The 22,854-nt window shown below is 52.9% G+C and overlaps 1 protein-coding gene and 1 non-coding gene across 2 annotated transcripts in view; both read left to right on the forward strand.

The window, feature by feature from the left end:
• The window catches only part of Grhl3 (grainyhead like transcription factor 3), a 32,557-nt gene extending 12,846 nt beyond the window's left edge, over positions 1–19,711 (forward strand). The window contains exons 3-15 of the mRNA XM_032888192.1: positions 1,633–1,694; positions 3,362–3,664; positions 5,066–5,219; positions 5,378–5,489; positions 6,551–6,645; positions 8,447–8,563; positions 9,096–9,174; positions 9,294–9,427; positions 11,059–11,093; positions 12,062–12,150; positions 12,881–12,966; positions 15,044–15,108; positions 18,856–19,711. Coding sequence (XP_032744083.1) covers positions 1,633–1,694; positions 3,362–3,664; positions 5,066–5,219; positions 5,378–5,489; positions 6,551–6,645; positions 8,447–8,563; positions 9,096–9,174; positions 9,294–9,427; positions 11,059–11,093; positions 12,062–12,150; positions 12,881–12,966; positions 15,044–15,108; positions 18,856–18,970 — 1,446 coding nt within the window. The 3' untranslated portion in view covers positions 18,971–19,711. The remainder of the gene's footprint in view (positions 1–1,632; positions 1,695–3,361; positions 3,665–5,065; positions 5,220–5,377; positions 5,490–6,550; positions 6,646–8,446; positions 8,564–9,095; positions 9,175–9,293; positions 9,428–11,058; positions 11,094–12,061; positions 12,151–12,880; positions 12,967–15,043; positions 15,109–18,855) is intronic.
• Positions 3,028–3,097, forward strand: LOC116890461. Its single transcript, XR_004386653.1, has one exon. It is a non-coding gene; the product is annotated as a small nucleolar RNA SNORD104 (small nucleolar RNA).
• Positions 19,712–22,854: the final 3,143 nt, after the last annotated feature.

Below are 22,854 nucleotides of genomic sequence, written 5' to 3' on the forward strand. Positions count from 1 at the left end.
GACCATGGCTGAAGTCCCAGCAGCCCATACGACCCGCCACCTGGTGTACAGCACACATTGCTTGAATGGATTCCTGGCTTGGCCAAGCACACTGCATCCCAGCCGTCCCCGGCAGCTATCCTTTCTGCCCTGTCCCTTGGGTCATCCTAGCCTCCTGCCATCCCACTGGCTGTTCTAACCCCACCACCTGTGACAGCCCTTTCCCTTTCCCTGCCTGGTGTCCTTCCAGCCTCTGCCACCAGACCTCCTTTCTTGTCCTCTTTCCAGGTCTTGGCTTTGACTCTAAGGACTGAGTGACTGTATATAGTCACTGGGCCCTTTCACCTCTGAACCAGTTTATCAGCCACAGATTTGAACTCATAACATACCCACCAGACTGCAGTGCCTGTGCCTGTGCCAGACATTGCTAATAGATTGCAGCCCGCTTCCTCGCAGAGCATCAATGTGGCCTCAGAGGCTTTGCTAACCCAGAGCTCCGGGGAGCCCTGCCCATTTGAGTATCTGAATTGCCACAGGGAGCAGTGCTGTCCTGCACTGGGGGATTGCTCCGATAAACCTGCCTGGATTTGTCAAGACAATGGGCCCTGGATGTGAACATTCAAAGCCTTGTATAGGGGTCAGAGATGGGGGTGTCTCTCCACCCTAATGGGGGAAAGAAGGTGAATTCTCCACATGACTTCAGAGGTCCAGAGAGAACAAGGTGTACAGTTCCTGACAGAGGAGGCCCCGGGCTGTCTCTGGTCCTCATCCCAGCATAGTTTGGCCCCTGCAGACTGGCAGTCTCTGGATCCTGTCTCGCTCAGGCCAGCAGAATGGAATTTGATCGGCTACTCCAGCTCAGACTTATGATAGAAGCCAGAATATTCCATCCATCTTCAGACCCCAGCTTAGAGTTCACAGGGTGAGGCCAGGCTGTAAAATAAAATCCATGCCTAGAGGTCATTTTCAAGGCTGTGCCTCCGCCCCTCGATCCTGTTGTGTGTACCAACAGTTCTCTTTGAGGCTGAGGTCCAGAGGTGATTAGTGCCTTGCCCAAGGACACACAGCGAATATGTGGTAGATCTAGGAAGGGAATCAAGAAATGGACTTACAGTCTATGTAGAAATGAAATTTGGAGTCTATGCTCCTTGAAGCAGAGTCTCTGACTCTTGGTCTCCTACCTAGGTCATAGTAGTGACAATAGAAGTTCAGGGTAATGAGAGACGTTAAATTAGAAAGCATTTTGTACAAGGTCTCGCTTATAGGAAGTGCTCTTATGGAAAAGCTGCTGGTTTTGTTTTTAATCTATATCTTTAGACTTTCCTTGAAGCAGGAACTAAAATCCCCTATTTTACGTTTGCAGGAATTGTGTCTCAGAGAGGGGTAGTCATTTATCCAGAGTCACACAGCACTTTTAAGCTAGTCTGGCTCCCACTAACGCGCTCTCAACTAGAAAGCACAGTGAGGTGCTGCTGTCCAGCCTGTAACCTGGGGTTCCATCTCTGTGGTGGCTAAAACCTGTGTCAGCTTGAAACACTCACTCTTCTCCCAAGCGAGCCAAGGCCTGGCCTCAAGCCCTGGAGGATGGGAGGGTCCCGATAGTCAGGCCCCAGCCAAGAGCCACCCATCGATCTGTCCCTCTTCTCCTCCTAGGGTCCCAAGGAGAAGCGGATACTGTCCTCCAGCACTGGTGGCCGGAATGACCAAGGAAAGAAGTAAGCTACTCAAGGCTACCTCTATCTCTTTAGACGGTTACCTTCTCTGCTCCTTTGGGGACCCCTGATTGCTGTCGGGCCTACCTGTTAAGCATAAGGGGTGTGGTGCTGGGATCCACAGTACTTCTTAGCCCGCCTGCATTTTAACTTCCTTTAAGATCAGACGCGGACAGTATGTATGACCCGGCCTGGATTCTACCTAGCTACACTGGTGAAGTAGGAAGGTTTCAGAGCAACCAATACCCGGCTGGAGGTGTCACTCAGTTGCCAGAGTGCTCGCCGACCAAGCATGAGGCCCTGGGTTTGATCCCTTGCACCACATTAAACCTGGACATGCTAGTGCACACCTTCATGCCTGTCCTCTTAGTATTTGAGGGGTAGAGGCAGGGGAATCAGGAGTTCAAAGTTATCCTCAGCTACATAGTGAATTTGAGGCTAGCCTGGGCTAAAAGAGATCCATCTCCAAAATCAACAATGAAGAAAAAGAAACCCTAATGATATCAAAAGAAGAGTTTTGCTTTGAACACACACACACACACACATGCACACACACATATGCACACACACACCAGATCCCACTTGCTCCTACCATATGGACTGACATTTACTGCAAACACACTTCAAAGCCATGCGAATAGGAAAGCCTAAGAGGTGGCTTTTCTGTCCAGTCTCCAAACCCAAGGGGTCACCTGACTCCTGGCATTCTACTGCAGTCTTCTGGTTTCTGCCTGGCATCTACACCGTAAGCCACAATGTCCTTGCAGAAAGAATCCTAGGCTGAGCATGGCCTGGTGAAGACTGGGGAGGGCGGGATCCTGCCACTCTTTCTGCACCTCCTCTCTCCTAGGGATTGGGACCTCACAGATGTCACTGCATAGGGCGCACCAGTGGCTCCGAGAAAGATTCAAATGTCTAGGGTGCCATTGCAACTCTGCATGGACTCGATGTGAGTCAGAAGCTGGCCCAGGTCCTCCCCTGTGCTGCTGGAGTTAGGTTCAGGGTGCATGGGCCTCTCTGTAATGAACTCTACAGTTTAGTAACTTCTAGTCACAAGGGCAACGCCTGTTTCCTGCAATATAGTCCAACTCTACAGTTGTATATGAAGTAAGAAGTAAGAACTTCCGTGCAGTACTCGACCCGCCCCTGAGCAGTTTGGAGTATATCCATTTGCTTGGCCTTTTATCTGAACACACGTCCACTGTCTCCCAGGTACAAAGCTGCCGCCCAGACACACCCCACCGAATGTCTCAGTCCAGCTGTTTTGAAGTAGGGACATTTTTTGGCACAGGGACTTTTGGCTCAGAAAATAAAAGGTGAAACTTTCAGGGTTCTGGTGATGTCGACTTCCCATGCAGAGCACGCGTTAGACTGCCGAGTTGGGCGATGCGAATCGGAGTCTGAGCCGACTGTGGTGGGGAAAAAAAAATCAGTGTTCTAAGTTAGGTAGTCCTGTCACAGCTAAATGAGGTTGTCCCCTCAACCCAGGTCCTGGGAGAATTACCGTTTCTTACCCTCTCCCCGTCTTGTCCCTGTGGCCAACTGGCCTGCCGCGGTCTTGTTTGGAGTCTAGCTTCTCCCATGCTGGAAGGGCCTAAATCCTACTACACCGGATCATCAGTCCAGCCCGGAGAGGTGGAACCTACTCACTTTTGCGGTCTCTCCCCCAGGTACTACCACAGCATGGACTATGAGCCGGATCTTGCCCCGCTTGAGAGCCCCACGCACCTCATGAAATTTCTGACAGAGAACGTGTCTGGAAGCCCAGACTACACAGACCAGCTCAAGAAGAACAACCTGCTAGGCTTGGAGGGGGCTCTACCCACCTCCGGCAAGACCAGTACCCTGCCCCCAGGTCCAAGTAAGCTGGAAGCCAGCTCCATGGACAGCTACCTCTTGCCCGCCAGTGACATGTATGACAACAGCTCCCTCAACTCGCTATTTGAGAGCATTCATGGTGTCCCACCCACACAGCGCTGGCAGCCAGACAGCACCTTCAAAGATGACCCACAGGAGGTGAGGGCCTGCCCCTGAACCCCTCACAACACCCCTGGAAATGTGTGTGCATGCGCAGAAGGAGAAAAGGCTGTATGAAGGTCAGAGCTTTGCCACCGATGGGAGAAAGTTCTAGACCTAAAGCAGGGATGCCACGGGCCACGTGCTGCCGTTCAAGTTGTACACTGCACAGCCCATGCGGCTGTGTGCACAGCCCTGGATGACCCCCTGTAGCCTGAACGTGGCCACTTATTCTTGTGTGCTTGCATCTCTCTATAGTCGCTGCTCTTCCCTGATATCCTGAAGACATCCCCGGAAGCCCCATGTCCAGAGGATTATCCAAGCCTCAAGAGGTACCTTGGTTTCCTAGGACCCTTGGTCTAGGACCCCTGGGCAGGAGGCTGAAGTTAACACTCCACAGAACCCTTAGAAACAACAGAATCCACAGCCTGGGCCTGGGCAGTGACAGCAGCTGTGGGCCCAGCACCCTGTTAGAAACACACGCGTGCACACACACACACACACACACACACACACACACACACACACACACACACACACACACACACACACACACACACACACACACACACACACACACACACACACACACACACACACACACACACACACACACACACACACACACACACACACACACACACACACACACACACACACACACACACACACACACACACACACACACACACACACACACACACACACACACACACACACACACACACACACACACACATACACACACATACACACACACATACACACACACACACACACACACACACACACACACACACACACACACACACACACACACACACACACACACACACACACACACACACACACACACACACACACACACACACACACACACACACACACACACACACACACACATACACACACACACACACACACACACACACACACACACACACACACACATACCTGTAAGCTCAGTCCTTCAGAGGCAGAAGCAGGAGGATTGCTGCAAGTTTGAGATCAGCATGGGCTTTGTAGTGGGTTTGAGGCTGTCCTGGACTACATCCTGAGTTCCTAGCCAGTCGGGGCTACGTGGTAAGATCCTTTCTCAACCCTCCTAGTCTCTCCAAAGAAAGAAAACTGAGGTTCAATGGTCTTGAGCCCCACCCCGTGGCTTTGTCCCTACTCTGGATCTCCCTGGAGAACTTTAGACCCCTTTGTTCAGTTAGAACGTGATTCAACAGAGACCAGACCAGGACAGGAAAATGACTTAGGTCACACAGCAAGCCCACCACAGCCCCAGACCCCTCCACGTGCTCCCAGGACAGCTCCACCTGCAGCCTGTCTCACCATCCTCTCGCTCCCCACAGCGACTTTGAGTACACCCTGGGCTCCCCCAAAGCCATTCACATCAAAGCGGGAGAGTCACCCATGGCCTACCTCAACAAGGGTCAGTTCTACCCGGTCACCCTACGCACCCCAGCGGGAGGAAAAGGCCTCTCTCTGTCCTCCAGCAAAGTCAAGGTGTGTGGGGAACTTGGGGAGGGCGTCACTGGTGAGCATTGCTGGGGAATGCCCGATAATTGAGAAGGGAGGATAAGGGGGGACAGCGGGCTATGCTGTGGGAGGGAGCCTGGTGCCCGGGCCTCCAGACCAGGGTGACATGACCACTGTACTTACAGAGCGTGGTGATGATTGTGTTCGATAATGACAAGGTTCCAGTGGAGCAGCTGCGCTTCTGGAGGCATTGGCATTCCCGGCAGCCTACCGCTAAGCAGCGTGTCATCGACGTAGGTGAGAATGAACCCCTTGCCTCTCCTCCTGTTCCCCTTCCTTCTCCTTCCCCAGATCAAATCTAGTAGGGCTCAGGGCAGGAGATCACATCTGCTGATGAAAACAGCAGGTATTCTTCCCTGCTGTGCTCTGGGACAGGGCAGAGGACCCTGGCAGTGTCAGTGACTGGGTCCTGTGATGGAGGCCACTATGGAGTTCATCACAGAACTGATCTGAGAGGTCAGATAATAGAGTCAGATGCAGGAAGCCCTGGGTTGGGACCCCCCGCAGTTGGTAAAACTGGGATGGTGGTACACAGTTGTAATTCCTACACTTGGGAGTGGAGGCAGGGGCATCAGTTTAAGGTTATCTTGAGTATACGGAATTCCAAGGCGGCCTGGAGCTACACAAAACCCTGTCTTAAAAAGGAAGCAGGGGGAGGGGGCATGGTCCTGGGCCACTTTGTCCCTGGACCACCCCAACCAGCTAGAGATCCAGCCCAAGTTCAAGCTCCATCCTTTTCTGTGTGCCTTTATGCCTTATCCTTCCCCTGCCACCCCGTACCTAAGTTTACCCAATCGTCAAATGTCAGGCGGCCAGCTGCTTGGCTGTGTACAGGCTGGGACTGGTCAAGAACTTGACTGAGAGGCTGGACAGTGGAGCAGTTAGGAGACTGCGTTTAAGAACCAAATGTGTGCTCTTTGACCTGCTTTCATTTGCTGTGTGACCTTGGGCGAGAAACCCATCCTCTCTGAGCTCCACTTTCCTCCTACGTAAACTGACTGTTCAGAGGGTTGGGAGCATTCCCCGAGACTGCCCTGTATCAATATTGCATTAACGGCAGCTGCCAGGGTCCCTGCTCCTACCCCTGCTGCCCACTGCACATCCCTTGCTATGTGGTCTCTCTCAGAGCGCAGACCTCAGAGACCGTTTGTTAGTCACACCCCCAGGATGACCTCTGAACCACAGCTTGGGGGGTCAGCATGCATGTCCTTGCCTGGAGTGAGGTGTGGCTCATAGTGCCCCTCCCCACTGCACCCCAGTCTCTTTTCCACTGACTCTCTCGTCTCCTACACTTGCAGCCGACTGTAAGGAAAACTTCAACACAGTCCAGCACATTGAGGAGGTGGCCTATAACGCACTGTCCTTTGTGTGGAATGTTAACGAGGAGGCTAAGGTCAGTGTGGGCTTGGGTGGGGTGACTGTGCCTCGGAAAGACGCAAGGGGCCCCAGGGGGGTGGTACCCAAGTGGTGGTATTCACAGGCGTCGGAGGCACAGGCTCTGGGCCTGCAAGCTGGGCTGTACCGACCCTTCCCCTCAGAAGCCATGTCACTGGGTTAACTCTGGCCTCAACTGACTGGTTGTCATGGGGATGGGGTGACTCTGGGTGATGTCAGCTTGGCAGCACCGCATCCCTATTCTTCAGATTAACTGAGCATCACAGGAAGGGGCTCAAAGTTTCTGGTTGCATGCTGACACAGGCTCAGAAGTAGCCGGGCAGGGCTTAGATGCCGGGGGCTGTGGTGAGCTCCCATTGCCCTGTCTAAGAGGCTAGAATGAGGCCATGAGGTTGGTCAAGGGAGAAACCAAGGAGAGGGAGCCCCACTGGCTTCCTTCATGGCAGCTTGAGCCCCAAGCATTCTCTCTACCCTGGTGCCTGAGCTGGTCACCAGGTGGGCACTTAGGGCTTTTCTGTGTTGTGGAAAGAGAACCAGCCAGACCCTCAGGGGCCGGGTGACCTCTCTCCAGTCAGTCCTTCTACACCCTGAACAGGCTCGCCACACCCACTGAGCCTGGGACCACTCATCCCAAAGGCATCTGTGGACCCTTCCTCCCCTGGAGGGACATAGAGAAGATATGGGGGAGGGGCAGGCCCGGCTGGCATGGCTGTTATTTAAACAGAGCTGGGGGCTACAGGAGGAGCCTGCCAGTCAGGGGAGGTGGGAGAGCTTCTCCGAAAGGGAGGGGGTGGGCCAGGGAAGTGGGAGAGTTTCGTGGGAAGGGAGAGGTGGGTTTCGGTGGGGATTTTTCTCACGGCCTTCGTACCCTCAAGTCCTTAGTCTCAGTATTAGCCGGGAGCCTGTGGAGGCTGCATCAGAGCTGCGTCAGGTGAGGGGAGCTCCCACAAAGCCTGTGACCAGAGGGTCTGTGGAGATGCTCCCCTGTCCCCCACTACCACTGCTCAGGTCAAGATAGTTTCTAAGAGGAAATGTCCTGGAGACCAAGCCCAGACTGGGGCAGCAGAGTCTGACCCTGAGCCAGCCAGGGCTGAGACAGGCCCCAGGCTGGCCTTTGAGAAAGCCCAGGTTGTCTGTAGACTTTGAACCAAATCCTCACCAGTCTCCAGCGTCCCTGATCCCCAGATCGACAAGAATAAATGTGAACTCTCCCAGCCCACAGGACAGACATGTTTACCCATCCCCGTCTGCAGATAAAACAGTCTGAGGAAGCTCATAGCATCAGTCCAAGCCACAAGCTGGTACACTTCCCATGGCAGATTAGGGGTCCAGGTCCAAAATCTCATTAGCCCTGACTGCCCAGGGAACCGGCCTTAGCAAGTCCATCTCAGTTCAGCCTCCATAGCTGTAGAAGAGAGATAACCTGGGTGGCCGCTGGCTGCTACTGGCACAGGACTATTGAATGGCAAGAATTGGGATCCCATGGTGGCTCAAATTGGTCCCTAGCATGAAGTGTCACCTCCTGTGTGCCTGGGTCAGCAAGTGTCCCTGACTTGCTTCAAGCTGTGGAGAAATAAACCTTCAGACCCTAAAGGATCCTTAGTGCTCTCCCAGGGTGGGGGGCCCTCAGTGAGCTAGAAGGGGGACACAAGCCTGGCTCCAGCCACACCTCCTCCCGCTGTGAAAGGGAAGCAGACAGGGAGGGGTGCCTGCCAGTAGGGCCCAAGATGGCTGAAGGGTAGTCATTGAACTCTCAGATCTGAGTAGACCACTTACCCGGCTCCCTGCTCTGTCCCCAGGTGTTCATCGGTGTCAACTGTCTGAGCACAGACTTCTCCTCGCAGAAGGGGGTGAAGGGTGTCCCCCTCAACTTGCAAATTGACACTTATGACTGTGGAGCAGGCACTGAGCGCCTGGTGCACCGTGCTGTCTGCCAAATCAAGATCTTCTGTGACAAGGTGTGTGTGTGCGCACGTGAGCGTGTTGGCGTGCGTGCGTGTGTTTGCACGCGCGTGCGAGCGCGCATACTTGGAGGCGCCAGAAACACTACCTGCTTCTCTAAGAAGCCAGTCCCTCTGTCGCTTCCTCTCCTTGCGCTCACTCCGTGCGTTCCTCTCAGTATCTATCTCTGTTTCTGTATTTCTGCACCCCTCTGCAGGGTCTGTAAATCTGGCTCCGTGACTCCATTTTCTCCCCTAGTCCTCACTCCTGTTCATCTTCCCTCTCCCCTCACTTCCTTCCCGCCCAGCCCCCTCCCATCTCTATAAGCTTCCTTCTTCATCTCTCTCAAGACCTGAACCAACTTCAGGGAGCCTGGGCCTTAGCCTGGTAGTGGCCCATTTCCCACTTTCCCTGGCCTGGCCCATGTTCAGGAAGCAAAGCAGCCGCTGTGGACGTGGTGGCCCCGCCCCTGGCCCCGCCCCTGGTGAGCCCCTCCTCTCTTTGCAGGGTGCCGAGAGGAAGATGCGCGATGATGAACGGAAGCAGTTTCGAAGGAAGGTCAAGTGCCCAGACTCCAGTAACAATGGTCAGTAAACAGTGGACAGGGGGCCAGGTGGGGTAGGTCAAGGGAAAAAGGACAGAGAAGGTGGTCAGAGGGTTGTGTGAAGGGATGGCAGAGCTCAGTGGCTTCTTTTCCCCCAGCAGGCATCAAGGGCTGCCTGCTGTCCGGCTTCAGGGGCAATGAGACCACATACTTGAGGCCAGAAGCGGACCTGGAGACCCAGCCTGTGTTGTTCATCCCCAACCTGCATTTCTCCAGCCTACAACGCCCAGGAGGGGTGAGGAGAGGGCAGGTGGGAGAGGGACTAGGTGGGCCTGTCTAACCACCCTACGGGGCGTTTTACTTGATACCACCATGATAACATTAGGGTGTTTCCTGGTCCTGCTATTTAAAAGCGGGGTGGGGAGTGGGGGGTGGAAGGGTGGGAGGACTAGGGGTGGGGGAGGGGCTCCTGTCGAGCAGCAAAGGGTTTACAAAGGACTGACTATGTGGATATGTCTATAGCCTCAGGGACCAGTCATGAGCAAAAGTAAAATGGATTCTCTATCCATCAAACTCTCTGAGCTTGGGCTCACATGGAAGGTGTCAATGGAGCCGCACCCAGGCTGGGTGGCTGGTTCCAGGCGCAGACATTTTGAGAGCTCAGCAACTCTAGGGCATCTTGACCCTTTCTGCGCCTCTATGAGTCACCAACACTGGGTCCAAGGGTAAGGCTAGAGACACGCTCCTAAAATCACACAGCCAGAATTTGGACCCACTCTGCAGCCCCAATCAGGATCTAAGTGCCCTTGGCCACTCCTGGATCAGGATCTCCCCTATAAACAGTGTATGTGTTTCCTATGTAGCTACTCTGCCTCCCTAGCCAGGGACGCCATCACAGAGCATCTGCAGCCGGGAGGCACTAGGCCTTAACTGAGCTATGTTCTCTCCCTCTCGCGTGCCGGTCCACTTTGAGGGAAACCAATCTGTCCCTTTGCCAGACAAGGTCAAGAACCGGCTTCACTCCGGTCTGCTTCCAGTCTGCTTCTGACAATATCAGTTGGCTATGTTCTTCCCTTGAAAGCTCTGCTCCCATGGTTCCTCAGGAGCACTTGAAGGCCAGCCCATGGTGCCTGACTAAGTCCTTGGTGTCTGACTTAGGAGTTATATCACAGAGCTGGATATGGCCGCCAGTAAGTAGCTCAGACATACCCATAAGCATATCCCATCCTTGCTGCTCTGGAAGCAGCCTGGTGGTGGACTTTCTATATTGGTTCCATCTATAGCCTGAGGCCCTAGGAAGGAAGATGTTCACTTAGTGGCCCCAGAGTAGGCAGTGAAACCAATGTCTGCACACAGTGGGGCAGAGTTGGCCCTGGGGAAAGAAACAGAGTGCAGAGAGGGTGGCCCTGAGCTATCTCCTGCCCTCTCTGGCCCTCGGTGCTCACCACACAGGTGATAGCCACCGGACAGTGCAGTGGCATCAGGCGTGCAGGGCTCAGGGGCTTTGCTTCAGCTCCATCTTCCTATGATCACTGGTCCCCGGCTGCAGGCCCAGTAGCTGCAGCTCCCTGCCTCTGGGCTTGGGGGAGTCAGGGCCGGCTTACCAACCAGCAGGCAGTACTGCAGCAGTTCCACTGGGTCCCCACGTCCCCAGTTCAGCAGCTTGATCTGGACCGATCCTGAAGTGAGACACCCTACACCACCACCACACGTGTGCACGAGTGTGCACACACAGACACACACAGAGACACACACACACAGACACACACACACACACACACACACACACACACACACACACACACACTCACTCTGTGCAGAACCGACAGTGGTGGCTCTGACGAGGTACCCATCGCCCTTCCTTCCCAGGCTGCTCTACGTTTTCTTCTTGTCCCTCACCAGAAATGTCTATTCTCTTTGTTGCAGGTTGTCCCCTCAGCAGGACACAGCAGCTCTGACAGGTACAGGAAAAGCAGCCAGGGGTCCTGTCCTCTCCTAATCCTTGGACCCCTCACATCGCCTCCTATCTTTCCCCTGCTGCCTGGAGCCAGGCCTGGGTCCTCCCCTCACACTGAAACCACCTGGGTTTTTATGGGCTTCCCTTACATGGAAAGTTGGCAAATCTCTGGGGAGACACCTGCTTGTAAAAAAATAAAGGCAAAGAAAAGCCTCCAAGATGGGGGACACACATTCAGGGGAGCACAAAACAGAGCTATGCTGGACACCCCTCTCCCCAACACATCACCTCCAGAGACCTCAGTCACCCATGCCCTTCCCTTGTTGGCCAGAGCCTCTGTCTCAGCAACTCTGGGGGATGCCCCCAACCAATGTTTAGAGGGTGAGGCAGAAGGGTGGGGCAGCGTGAGTGTATGGTTGTAACTGGCTTGGCTTTGCACACAAGCTGTCGGCTGGAACCCATTTCTCCCCTATAAACAGCGTGTGTGTTTCCTATGCAGCTTTTGCTCCAAAGTCCCTCCCCATGAGTGATAGAGCTCACTCATATTCTCCAGACACTAAGTCACAGGGACAGGACTTGATCCAAAGCCGGCTTGCTACAGACCCCGAAGTCCCCACTCCTCCCCAGGCTCTACCCCTCCCTGGCTTGCTTCTTCTAGAAGATATAATGTGGGTGGTGCTAATAGTTCACTCTGATTAAGGCCACACTCTGATTAAGTCTTGTGCCACCTCCTATAGGATGACAGCTCTCCATGGCCCTCAAACGTATCATTTGAGTTAAGGACCCCAGCCTGGCATGCTGCCATCGTGTGGCAGGGCTGGGGTCTGACCCAGCTAGACCTGCTCCCACTCGTAGGACTTCACCTCTGTCCTACCACTTTCTTACTCCTTCTGGATCCTTCTCTGACCCAAGGGCCCCGGGGTGGAGGTGGGGAGCAGCTGTCCTCACCAGCCCCTCTCTGCTCTCCTACAGGTTGCCTCTGAAGCGTACCTGCTCGCCCTTTGCTGAGGAGTTTGAGCCTCTCCCCTCCAAACAGGCCAAGGAAGATGACCTTCAGAGAGGTACATGGAGTCTCAGAGCCCCTTAGAGTCCTCCAGAAGCTCCCACGAGGTCTTTCCTGAAGTCCCCCACCCAAGGCCGGATTCACTCCTTGGAGAGTGTTTAGGCCAAGATTTGGGGGGTGGCTGAGACAGATGTCACCAGGATGAGAGGACATCTGTGGCTTTGACCGTTTGGATATGTCTCTCTCGGGGCAGCTAGCACGGTGACCAGCTTGTTGGGCTAGAAGAGGCCCTTGGTTCTCTAAGTGGATAAGAGTTGGATGGACTTCTATGTCTGGTTGTCTGGCTTTGACATTCTTAAGTCTGTGACTGGAAGGAGAGTGGGGGTGGGGACAGAAGCCCCTGGGGGCTTAAATGACCTTAGGGGAGAGTCCACCAGCAGCCAAGTCCAAGGTGTCCAGACGTCAGGAACCAAGCCCAGCCATGCACTTGGGGTTCCCAGACTCTGTTCCTGATTTCAGAAGCAGCTCTGAAGTAGGGGGCAAGGACCCCACTTTATATATGCAATAAGTAATAATTTCAACAGTGTTGAAATTACCTTTCCAAGGTCACTGGTTGTCAGGTAATAGAGCCAGACCCAAGATTCAAACTCTGGCAAATCAGGGCAGTGTAGAATGTGCCGGACGCAAGCTCACCCTTGTATTAAGGCCATGCCTTTTAAGAGCCTTCTCCACCACCCCCAGCCCCTCCAGTTCCTCCTGTGCTCAAGCCCTCTGTTCTTGGTTTTCAGTTCTACTGTATGTGAGGAGGGAGACAGAGGAGGTGTTTGACGCACTCATGTTGAAGACCCCGGACCTGAAGGGGCTGAGGAATGCGGTAAGGTCCTCATTTCCCACAGGAGGGCTCTGGTGGTCTGCTCTTCCCGCCCCACAGGGCCCTGCTAGCGGGTGTGCCCCCTGATCTTATCACCCTGTCAGAACCCTGCTCCACCCTGAGAGTCACTCACACCATAAATCCTCCTTAATCTGATGGCTGCTGTCTGACAGCCCAGGGCTTTTGTTGGCTTTGCAAACCTGTTTCTGTTTTAATGGGAGTGAAAACCCCTCCACAAAAAGGCCAGGCCCCAGAGACGCTCATTTTTTCCCTCTCAGGGTGGCCTCATTCCTTCTGCCTGCAGGACTCCCGGGGTGGCTGAGGGCCAGGGAGGGACGGTATCTGGACAAGGAGATTTTCCCCAACCCCCAGCCACCTGAGTACAGCCCAGCCTGGGCAAGTTGAGGGTCACTGAGGCTTTGGACTTGAAGGTGACACCTCTTGTGACAGCTAAGCACCTGTAGCTGGAGGGTCCTTGGCGGCCTTTACAGAGACCCACAGGCCAGGCGTTTGGCTCTGTCTGCCATGAGTGACTGCTTCCTCCTTTCTCCACCGGGCATTGTTCAGCATTGCCTCACTCTGAGAGGCCCAGTCAGCATCCGGGTCTGGCAAAGGTGGCATAAGTGCCAGTCTAGCCTAAGTTTCCTGCCCTGTGGGCTGTCCTGCTCTTCTAACATATTGCCGGCCTGCTTGGCATCCGCCCCAGGAAGTTGGGCTCACAAAAAGTCATTACTGTCACTTGAAAACAGATAGACTCTGGGCTAAACAGCCATTCACAGTGGATTAGCCTCATCTGCACCCACTCTTGACTTCTCTGTTTCCAGGGGAGTAGAGCTTGCCAATTTTCCAGACAGCCCTGGCTACACTGTCATTAGAATAAAATCGAGGGACATTTCTAGTTTGGAGGGATCTCTGTGAAAAATACCCAGGACTCTGAGCTCGTCCTCTTTCTCAACTGCCCAGAGAGGACCATCTGCCACGGGTGTCCCCAGCCTGGACTTTACAGCCAAAAACTGTCTGTCCCACTAGGGCCCAGTATTTGACTGAGCGCTGACAGTGGGCCAGACCTGGTCCTTTCTTGAGTTCTTTTCATTGCCCAACAGTGAAACCAAGAGAGACACAGGAACAGTGTTCTACAACTCCCCCACACATTTTTAACCCCAGCATCCCTGAAGCAGAAACAGGCAGATCTCTGTAAGTTCGAGGCCAGCCTGCTCTACATAGTAAGTTCCAGGGCAGCCACCAGGGTGATAGAGAGAGACCCTGTCTCAAACAACAACAATGAAAGGTTATGCAACTCTAGTGTGGGGCAGGGACCACTCGCCATGGCTCCAGTCAGGCTGCTCGGCCAACCCTGAAGCCATAGCTTCCTCATCTGAGGAAGCTCTCACGTGGACAGAATGGGCTTTAAGGCTCTGAGGCAGGCTTGGGCGCTTGGCGCTCAGTGAGCCAACCCCAGCAGCTACAATTATTAACTCCTGCCCGGGAGAGGGACACACGGGTTACCCTACCTCAAAGCAGTCCCGGAGCATGCTCACTGCTCGCAAGACAGTAACAGAGGCCACTCATGGTGGCTCTGGTACACGGCAGGAGCTGTCGTGAAGGTTTGACATCATCAGTCAACCATTAGTTCTTCCAGCAGTCCTCTGGGGTGGGCATTCTCGCTGTCCCCACAGAGAGCCTGCATAAGATCACCAGCCAGTGAAAATCGATCCTTAAGCACAGATCCAAATGTCAGACCCTAGGTGAGAACCAGAGGCAACAGTAAATGCTCTCCCAGATATTTTATAGACACTAAGGTGCAGTTTGCTACGTGTTTCGTGTGTTTTGACTTATCCTAAGACGATACAAAATAATATCAAACCCCCTACGCGTGGTGTACACTTAATGCGTATGCACATTAGAGGGGAAGATACCCAGAGGCCAACGGTGTCTTCCCCAGGGAAATAGCATCATTGTAATTCTCTTTGTTTTCCCCGATACTTATTACTTTTATAGCCACCAGTTAAAGGCAGTAGCATAAAGTGTATATAAATCCAGTTTGGGCCACAGGCAGTGAAACCCTACCATTTCCTTCCAGATCTCTGAGAAGTACGGCTTCCCTGAGGAGAATATCTGCAAAGTCTACAAGAAATGCAAGCGAGGGTAAGTGCCCCTTCAGCCCTCCGGTGGGCTGCTCAGAACTGCCAGCGTTGTGCCTGGCCTTGGCGGAGTTACAGAGAGCATGGAGTTACTCTCAGTGTGGGTGGACAGTCCCCAAGTCAGGCCAAGGATGAGAGTAAGAGGGAGGTGAAAGGATTTCCTCACAAGTGATCCTCCTGGCATAGAGGGGGAGTGCGGGTCGCTCATCAGAAGACCCAAGTTCAAGTCCCCAGACCACTGAAGACCGGAGTTCTTTTCTTATTCTTAGGTTAGTTGTAGCCACGACATTCATCTGACTCTCAACAGACATCAGACTGAGTTTATCTCATTTATTTAGCCCTCCTGAGTCTCATTGGCAAACACACCCCCATTTCACATGCAGAGAAACTGAGGCTGAGAGGTGATAAGCAGGGGTAGGTGCAGGAGCAGCGAGCGAGCGAGACACCAGAGGCTCAGAGGAGCCTCCCAGGCAGAGGGTGATAGGAAGGCGTGGCTGTCAGGAGCCTAAATGGGAATTTGACTGGGGGTTAAGTTGAAGAGTCCAGTCAAAGAAACTCCAAAGTCCTCTCCTTCCTCCCGGCTGGAGCAGGCAGAAGAGGACCTTTGCCCAGAGCACAGCTACACCCCACTAGACAATCTAACCCCAGCTGCACCTGAGCATGACCCACACTGTGGGCGGCATATTCTCCCACTGTGAAGGCCTTGCACCCCAAGCCTGGCTTCCTCCAGCCCCACCCCCTGCCCTTACTCTGTGGCTCCCAGCTAGCCTCCCATGCAAAAGGCTGGAGTATAGAAAGGGACCCATTTGGTTTGCGTTGCATGAGACTCTAGAGGGCTTTGTCTGTGTGTGGGGTCTCCCCCTCTCCCCCTCTCCCACCCCGCCCCCCATCCCACCAAGTTTCGGTTTCATACAGGGGCTCACACTGTCTGGAGTAGACTGCTTCATGTCTGCTTTGCCCAGACAAGCCCGACCCACTTCTCCTTTAGCGCCACACCCACGTGCCCTACTTCCTGCCTCTCCTGTGCAGGGCTCCCCTGCAAATCCTACCCGAGGCCAGGCTGAGGGGGCCGGGGATAGTTTGTGTTGTGTAGGACAGGAAGCTGAAGATCTGTGAGGCTCATAGTTCTAGCTCCTGGTTTGCCGGAGGCCTTCCCATCAATCCAGGCAGCTGCTCAGGCTGTAATTGTAATGGTTTCCATCACGAAAGTTCTTCCCTCGGGCCAGATACTGTCCCCAGTGAGCTTGAGCTTGGTGGGATCCTCCCATTTGAAGCTGAGGTGCACGGTAGTGGTCCTGAGTGAGGGACTAGCAAAAGAGATTCTCAGTGGCACTCCCACAGTTTGATCTCACCCCCGCCCCGCCTCGTTTCTCTGATCTCTAAGAAATACGCAAATATTCTCTGCTCAGTCCTATAGACCACATCACTCCATAGCCTTGAAAACTTCAGCTCAAAGATGGTCTTTAAGTAAGGTCTGAAAGAACATATTTCCAAATATGAATTCATTCAAATATATGTCCACATCAGAGAAAGGTGGATATTCTAACCCAAAATCTAGTGTATTCTCACAAACCCTCCCCTAAGTCCTCCAGACCAAGGTAGATAAAATCAAGTTTACAAGCATCATGGAGTGCTTGAAAGATACAAGGGTTTTGCTGGCAGCGGGCCAGGGGTTTAACTCAATACAGGCGGAAGGGTTGGAAGTTAAGTAGTTACAACTGTTGACAAGTGCCTGCCACTGGCTGGGGACCATTTGTCCTACCAGAGGGTCCACTTTCACACAGAGGGTCCCTGGAGGCAGACTTACACAGCCCAGTGCCCTGAGGCTGATTGATGCCACTCTGGGACACAGACAACCCTACCCTGCAGTTGCCAGAGCACACCTCTCTCCTCCCCATCCAGCCCTGCTCTCTGGCTGATCTCCAGTCTCCTGCCCCCAGGATAAAGATTACCTGGGAATGCAGTGTCCTGCCAGCCAGGCCCCAGCCTCAGGGAGCCCCAGCTCCAACCTTTTCCCCAAAAGAAGGTGCTGCCTGCTGGTGCTGATACAGATGACGGAGGTAGCCCGTGGGCTTCTCAGGCTCACGACTGTCCCCACCGCCCTTCCCAGAGTCCTCACATCTACTGAGTTCTTGCCAAACATAGATTTTGGCTCCCTTCCCTCTCCCACTAACGTGTATTTATAGGATTTTGTGGCTTTTTTCCCCTATCCTGAAAAGTGATATCATAGAAATACAAAGGTCTAGAGTAAAGCCTGAGCTCTGCCATCTCCTAACTGTGGCTTCAAAAGAATAGCTTTATGTCTTTGAACTTAGCTTCTCCATTCTATGAACTGGTGAGGCGTAGCCGTTAAGAACCCAGTCTTCAGGTCCAATTAATTCCAATTAATGAAAGTGTCCAGCAAAGCCTGAGGGATGAGAGATGAATGGATATGTGGAGGGAGGATGGAGGAAGGAGATGTGGGGGGAATGGATGGATAGACGGATGGGTGAGTGGATGGATGGATGGATGAACAGATAAGCAGATAGATGGATAAACGGGCAGATGGACAAATGGGTGGGTGAATGGATGGACAGATGGATGAATGGTTGGGTAGATAGGATGGATGGATGATGGATGGATGGATGGATGGATGGATGGATGGATGGATGGATAGGTGGACAGATGGATGGATGAATGGATGAATGTATGGACAGATGAATGGATGGATGGATGGATGGATGGATGGATGGATAGGTGGGCAGATGGACGGATGGATGAATGGTTGGGTAGATAGGATGGATGGATGATGGATGGATGGATGGATGGATGGATGGATGGATGGATGGATGGATGATGGATGGATGGATGGATAGGGGGGCAGATGGACGGATGGATGGATGAATAGATGAATGTATGGACAGATGGATGGATGGATGGATGGATGGATAGGTGGGCAGATGGACGGATGGATGGATGAATGGATGAATGTATGGACAGATGGATGGATGGATGGATGGATGGATGGACACATAGGTGAACAGATGAATGCATGGGCAGATGGATGGGTAGATGGATGTATGGACAGAGAGATGGTTAAATGGTTGATTGCATATGCCCAATTCCATTCCTGCTCAGAAGCTCATCAGGGAAGGGACAAAGTGAGGCTCAGGTCACCTCTGGGTGGCTTTTCATCAGGGAGGCAGGGTTCTCTTGACATGCACTATGACGTTGGCCCTGTCAGGGTCCATGGCCGTGGAGGGTATGCTTCTTGAGCTTCAAGTCCCTGACCTGAGGGTGGAGGCTGCTGCCTTCCAGTGTATTATTCAACCCCCTAAGATCTCAGCCTGACAGGAATCAACTGAGAGGCGTGTTGTATGGCTCAGGCCTCTGGCTCAGGCCAGCACACCTGAGCAGCTCGGTGTGGCCTTCCGTCAAACCCAGACTATTCCGCCTCCTGAACTTGAATTTAGTCTGAGCCCCCAGTCGAATGACTGAGCACATCGCATCTCTCCCAGAGCTCCATGCTAGTCGCTCAAAAGCATCCATGTTCAGCTCAGCAGAAGGGACGCAAGCCACCAGCAGGCACCAGCGTGGTGTGGCTGGCCGGCTAGGCTCTGAGCTGAGACTTGGCCGCTGGGAGTCTCCGTCTTACAGCCTGGTCTTGGGGGTCACAGAAAGCTACTGAGGCGCCTGCAGCACTGCTTTCAAACTTGTCGCTCCGAGGGCCACGGCACGCAGCAACCAAGTCTCCTTCCTCTCTCTCTTCCAGAATCCTGGTCAACATGGACAACAACATCATCCAGCATTACAGCAACCACGTGGCCTTCCTGCTGGAAACGGGTGAGCTGAATGGCAAGATTCAGATTATCCTGAAGGAGCTATGAGGGCCCAGCCTCAAGCACCCCACACCCAGGGCCGGCTCGAGCCACTTTCAACCTCTTCTGTGTGTCAGCTGTTACTTGAAATGCCTCTCTCAGGGGGAAGCGCTCTCGTAAGCAACAAACTCAGTGACATCCGAACCAGGGAGAGACCAAGAAGGTTCCAGGATCTAAATGCCCCACCCAGACTTGAACTCACTCCAGAGAGCAAGTACCCAACCCCCCCAGAGACAGGGGCTCTGATCAGCACAGACCCCGACTGCCTGCTTTCTCTTCTAAGTCTCACCGCAGAGGCCCTCACAGGGGACGGCGGTCACACCGCCCTCTCTGCGGGGCTATACCAGTTGTCTCGACTGGTTCTGACTCCTCACTCTGCATCCTCCCGCCAACTTCAGACCAAAGAGTTCTCGCAATTAACTCGAAAATGCCTTTATGAGGTCATTGGAGAGGAAACTTTCTTAGTGGCTTCCTTGTACAAGATGTAAGTCGCCGTCGTTGAGCAGAAAGGAACCAACACCCTTGCCGTCTACTGTTGTACACATTTCTTATTTACAGTTTTCATTATGTGATATATATATATAAGTATATATTATGTATATATATGCAACATTTTGTATGTTCGTGTTACATTTTTATCATTTCAAAAATATGTATTTCATATTCGCTGAACTATTTTTTTAGCTGTTATTCGAGTATGCATTTTGTATATCATAGGGTTTAGTAATAAAAGCCTACCTGTGCACACTTCCCCGGCTTTCACGTGCTCCTTCCCTCTGTGAGACTCCAGTGACCCAGAAGAGAGGCTGGGGGTGGGGGTGGGGAGGAGGCCCTTCCTCTTTCTCTCTTCACTGTGCCCTTGTCCCAGGGCTTCTTGTCCTGTGTGTGAAAGCTGGCAATGGGCATGACACATTCACCCCGACAGGCCTTAGAATCCTTGTGGTCTCACGAGAGTCATGAGGAGGATCCTTGATGGTGAAAAGTTCCCAATGGCAGTGGTGAGTCCCTCACGGCTAGGCCAGTGGACAGAGCTCAAAGCTGGGACCCATGCAACCAAGACCTGGGCCAACTCCGCCACCACTGCTCAGGTTAATACTTTGTCTGGATTCAACTCAAACTGCCCCAAAGGCAACTACACATCACCTCCCTCCTGGGCAGCAGTGACATCACATTTGGTACCTTGAAGAGAATCATGTGTGCCAGCATCTAGGTCTCTGGGGCAAGGGGCAACTTCAAACCGAGCCCCGTATCCTCCTAGGACTAGATCAGAGGGACAACCTTCCCTCCCGCACTCCCTCCCGCCTCCTTCCTTTCTTCCTTTTCACAGTTGTATCTACGCCTTTCCCTTAGCAATAAAAGTGGTGTGGTCCTCACTGGCTTTAGCTGTCCCTCAGAGCCTCGGGCTCTCCAGTGAATCTCAAAGATCCAGGCCGTCAGGAAGGGTCAACACCCCTGCCTTCGGTCCCAGAAAGCTCGGCTTCCTATGAATTAGATTTTCTTTTGACTGTCTGCACATGACTTTTTTTTTAAAAGATTTATTTATTTATTTTATGTATGGGAGTACACTGTAGCTGTCTTCAGACACACCAGAAGAGGGCATCAGATCCCATTACAGATGATTCTGAGCCACCATGTGGTGGCTGGGAATTGAACTCAGGACCTCTGGAAGAGCAGCCAGTGCTCTTAACCACTGAGCCATCTCTCCAGCCCTGCACACGACTTTTTAAAACTGTTTATGTGTGCGGGTGTTTTGCTAGCACGTGTGTCTTTGTTTGTATACTTAAATTTGTTTGCTTTCTTGGTTGGTTGGTTTTTAAAGTTTAAAAACCAAAATTCATTCGTCCATCCGGACACAACCAATCCCAATCTAAGGTCTTTTGAACATTAAGGCGGAAGAAGATCCAAGATGAACACAAATCTGGATTCTAACGCTGGGCTCTGCGTTGCCCACGCTTACCCATGCTGCACCGTGGCTGGTGTGCCCTGCTGGACACCGAAGCGCCGGGGTTGCATCCTCACAGTCAGATCTCCCTGCTGCTGAGACACCACTCTGCATCCGAGCGGAGTCATCCAACCGGTCACGTGTGAAGGTGACGCGACAGGAGAACAAAGCGGCGACAGTGCAGGCACATCCAAGACTCCTAACTTCCTGTAACCCTTTCTGCCCAGAGCGAGGAGGAAGCCCGGGCAGGGCAAGAGGGAGATGTTAACCTCACTGGCGTATTGAAATCATCTGGGCAGCCTCTACCCTGCCCTCTTCTCTAAATCAGTGTTCTGGATGAAGGCCCAGACAATGGCCCTTTGTGAAGTTCCCTAGGTGATCACAGGGTGCAATCGAAGCTGAGGGCCACTGCTCCAGGAGGCGCTGGTGCCTTTGGGTCTCTGTAGCTTCCACATGTGCACAGCGGAACCAGAATCGGCAGCCTTGGAACATGCATGCTGTAGAGCATAGCACGGGTGCTGGAAGCCTCTGCACTCTGCATTTCTAGCCTCCAGCAAGACACCGGGATGGGGCTAGGGGTTCTCAAGCTACAAAAGACACTTGGTCATCAAGGACAGCGCTCTACCGGCTTTGAAAAGATTGGCCCTGCCCTTTGAGAGAGTCAGGGTTGCAAGACTGAAATGAGAAGCTAGGAAGGGAGAGGGCAGCTGTCGCCAGTGGGGAGAACACTACCTGTCTGCAGGTAACTGCTGCCCAGCGGATTTACAGCAAGGAGTGAGGGGAAGAATGAGAGAGGGAGGTGCTCTCCTCACAGTGTGAAAAACCACTGTGACCGAAACAACTTGGAGAGGAAAGGGTTTATTCAGCTTAGACTTCCACACCTCTGCTCATCACCAAAGGAAGTCAGGACAGGAACTGGAACAGGGTAGGAACCTGGAGGCAGGAGCTGATGCAGAGGCCATGGAGGTGTGCTGCTTACTGGCTTGCTCGCCACGGCTTGCTCACTTTGTTTCCTTATAGAACTCAGGATGACCAGCTCAGGGACGGCCCCACCTACACTGGGCTGGACCTTCCCACATCAATCACTAATTAAGAAAATCCCCGGGGCTGGAGAGATGGCTCAGTGGTTAAGAGCACCCAACTACTCTTCCAGAGGTCCTGAGTTCAATTCCCAGCAACCACATGGTGGCTCACAACCATCTGTAAAGAGATCCGATGCCCTCTTCTGGTGTATCTGAAGACAGCTACAGTGTACTTATATATAATAAATAAATCTTAAAAAAAAAAAAGAAAGAAAAAAAAGAAAGAAAGAAAATCCCCTGCAGGCTTGCCTGCAGCCTGATTTTTTTTTTTTTCTTTTCTTTTTTTCGGAGCTGGGGACCGAACCCAGGACCTTGTGCTTGCTAGGCAAGCGCTCTACCACTGAGCTAAATCCCCAACCCGCAGTCTGATTTTTATGGAAGCGTTTTCTCAGTTGGGGTTCCGGACTTTCAAATGACTCTAGCTTGTGTCAAGTTGACAGAAAACTAGCTAGCACAGGAGGAGAGAGGGGAGAAAGGAATGGGGAGAGGGCAGGAGGGAAATTAACGAAAACTCTGATGAACACGTGGAAGAAGCAAGATGAAGAGCGGAGTGTATATCAGATCCAGCTACTCTGAGCTCCGCAGGATTGATGTCACCTGGGGCATGCATAAGTGCCCCGCCCCAGGCCCGAGACGTCTGTATTCTAACCCGATAACTGAGGGGCTTGCCTGTGCATTATCATTTGGGAAGCACTTTGATAAGAGAGCTGTGCATCCCAGTTCTGGCTAGCCCCAGCCCGGTCCCACACAGGACTTTATAGGTCAGCCTGCTGCTGCATGGCTGTGATCCCAGCACTCGGGATGCTAAAGCCAAGAGGCTCTGGAGTTCAAGGACAGTTGGACAACAGAGGGAGGCGTTGTATTAAAAA

This window comes from Rattus rattus, chromosome 1 (genome assembly GCF_011064425.1).
Source record: "Rattus rattus isolate New Zealand chromosome 1, Rrattus_CSIRO_v1, whole genome shotgun sequence".
NCBI classification, from domain to species: Eukaryota; Metazoa; Chordata; class Mammalia; order Rodentia; family Muridae; genus Rattus; species Rattus rattus.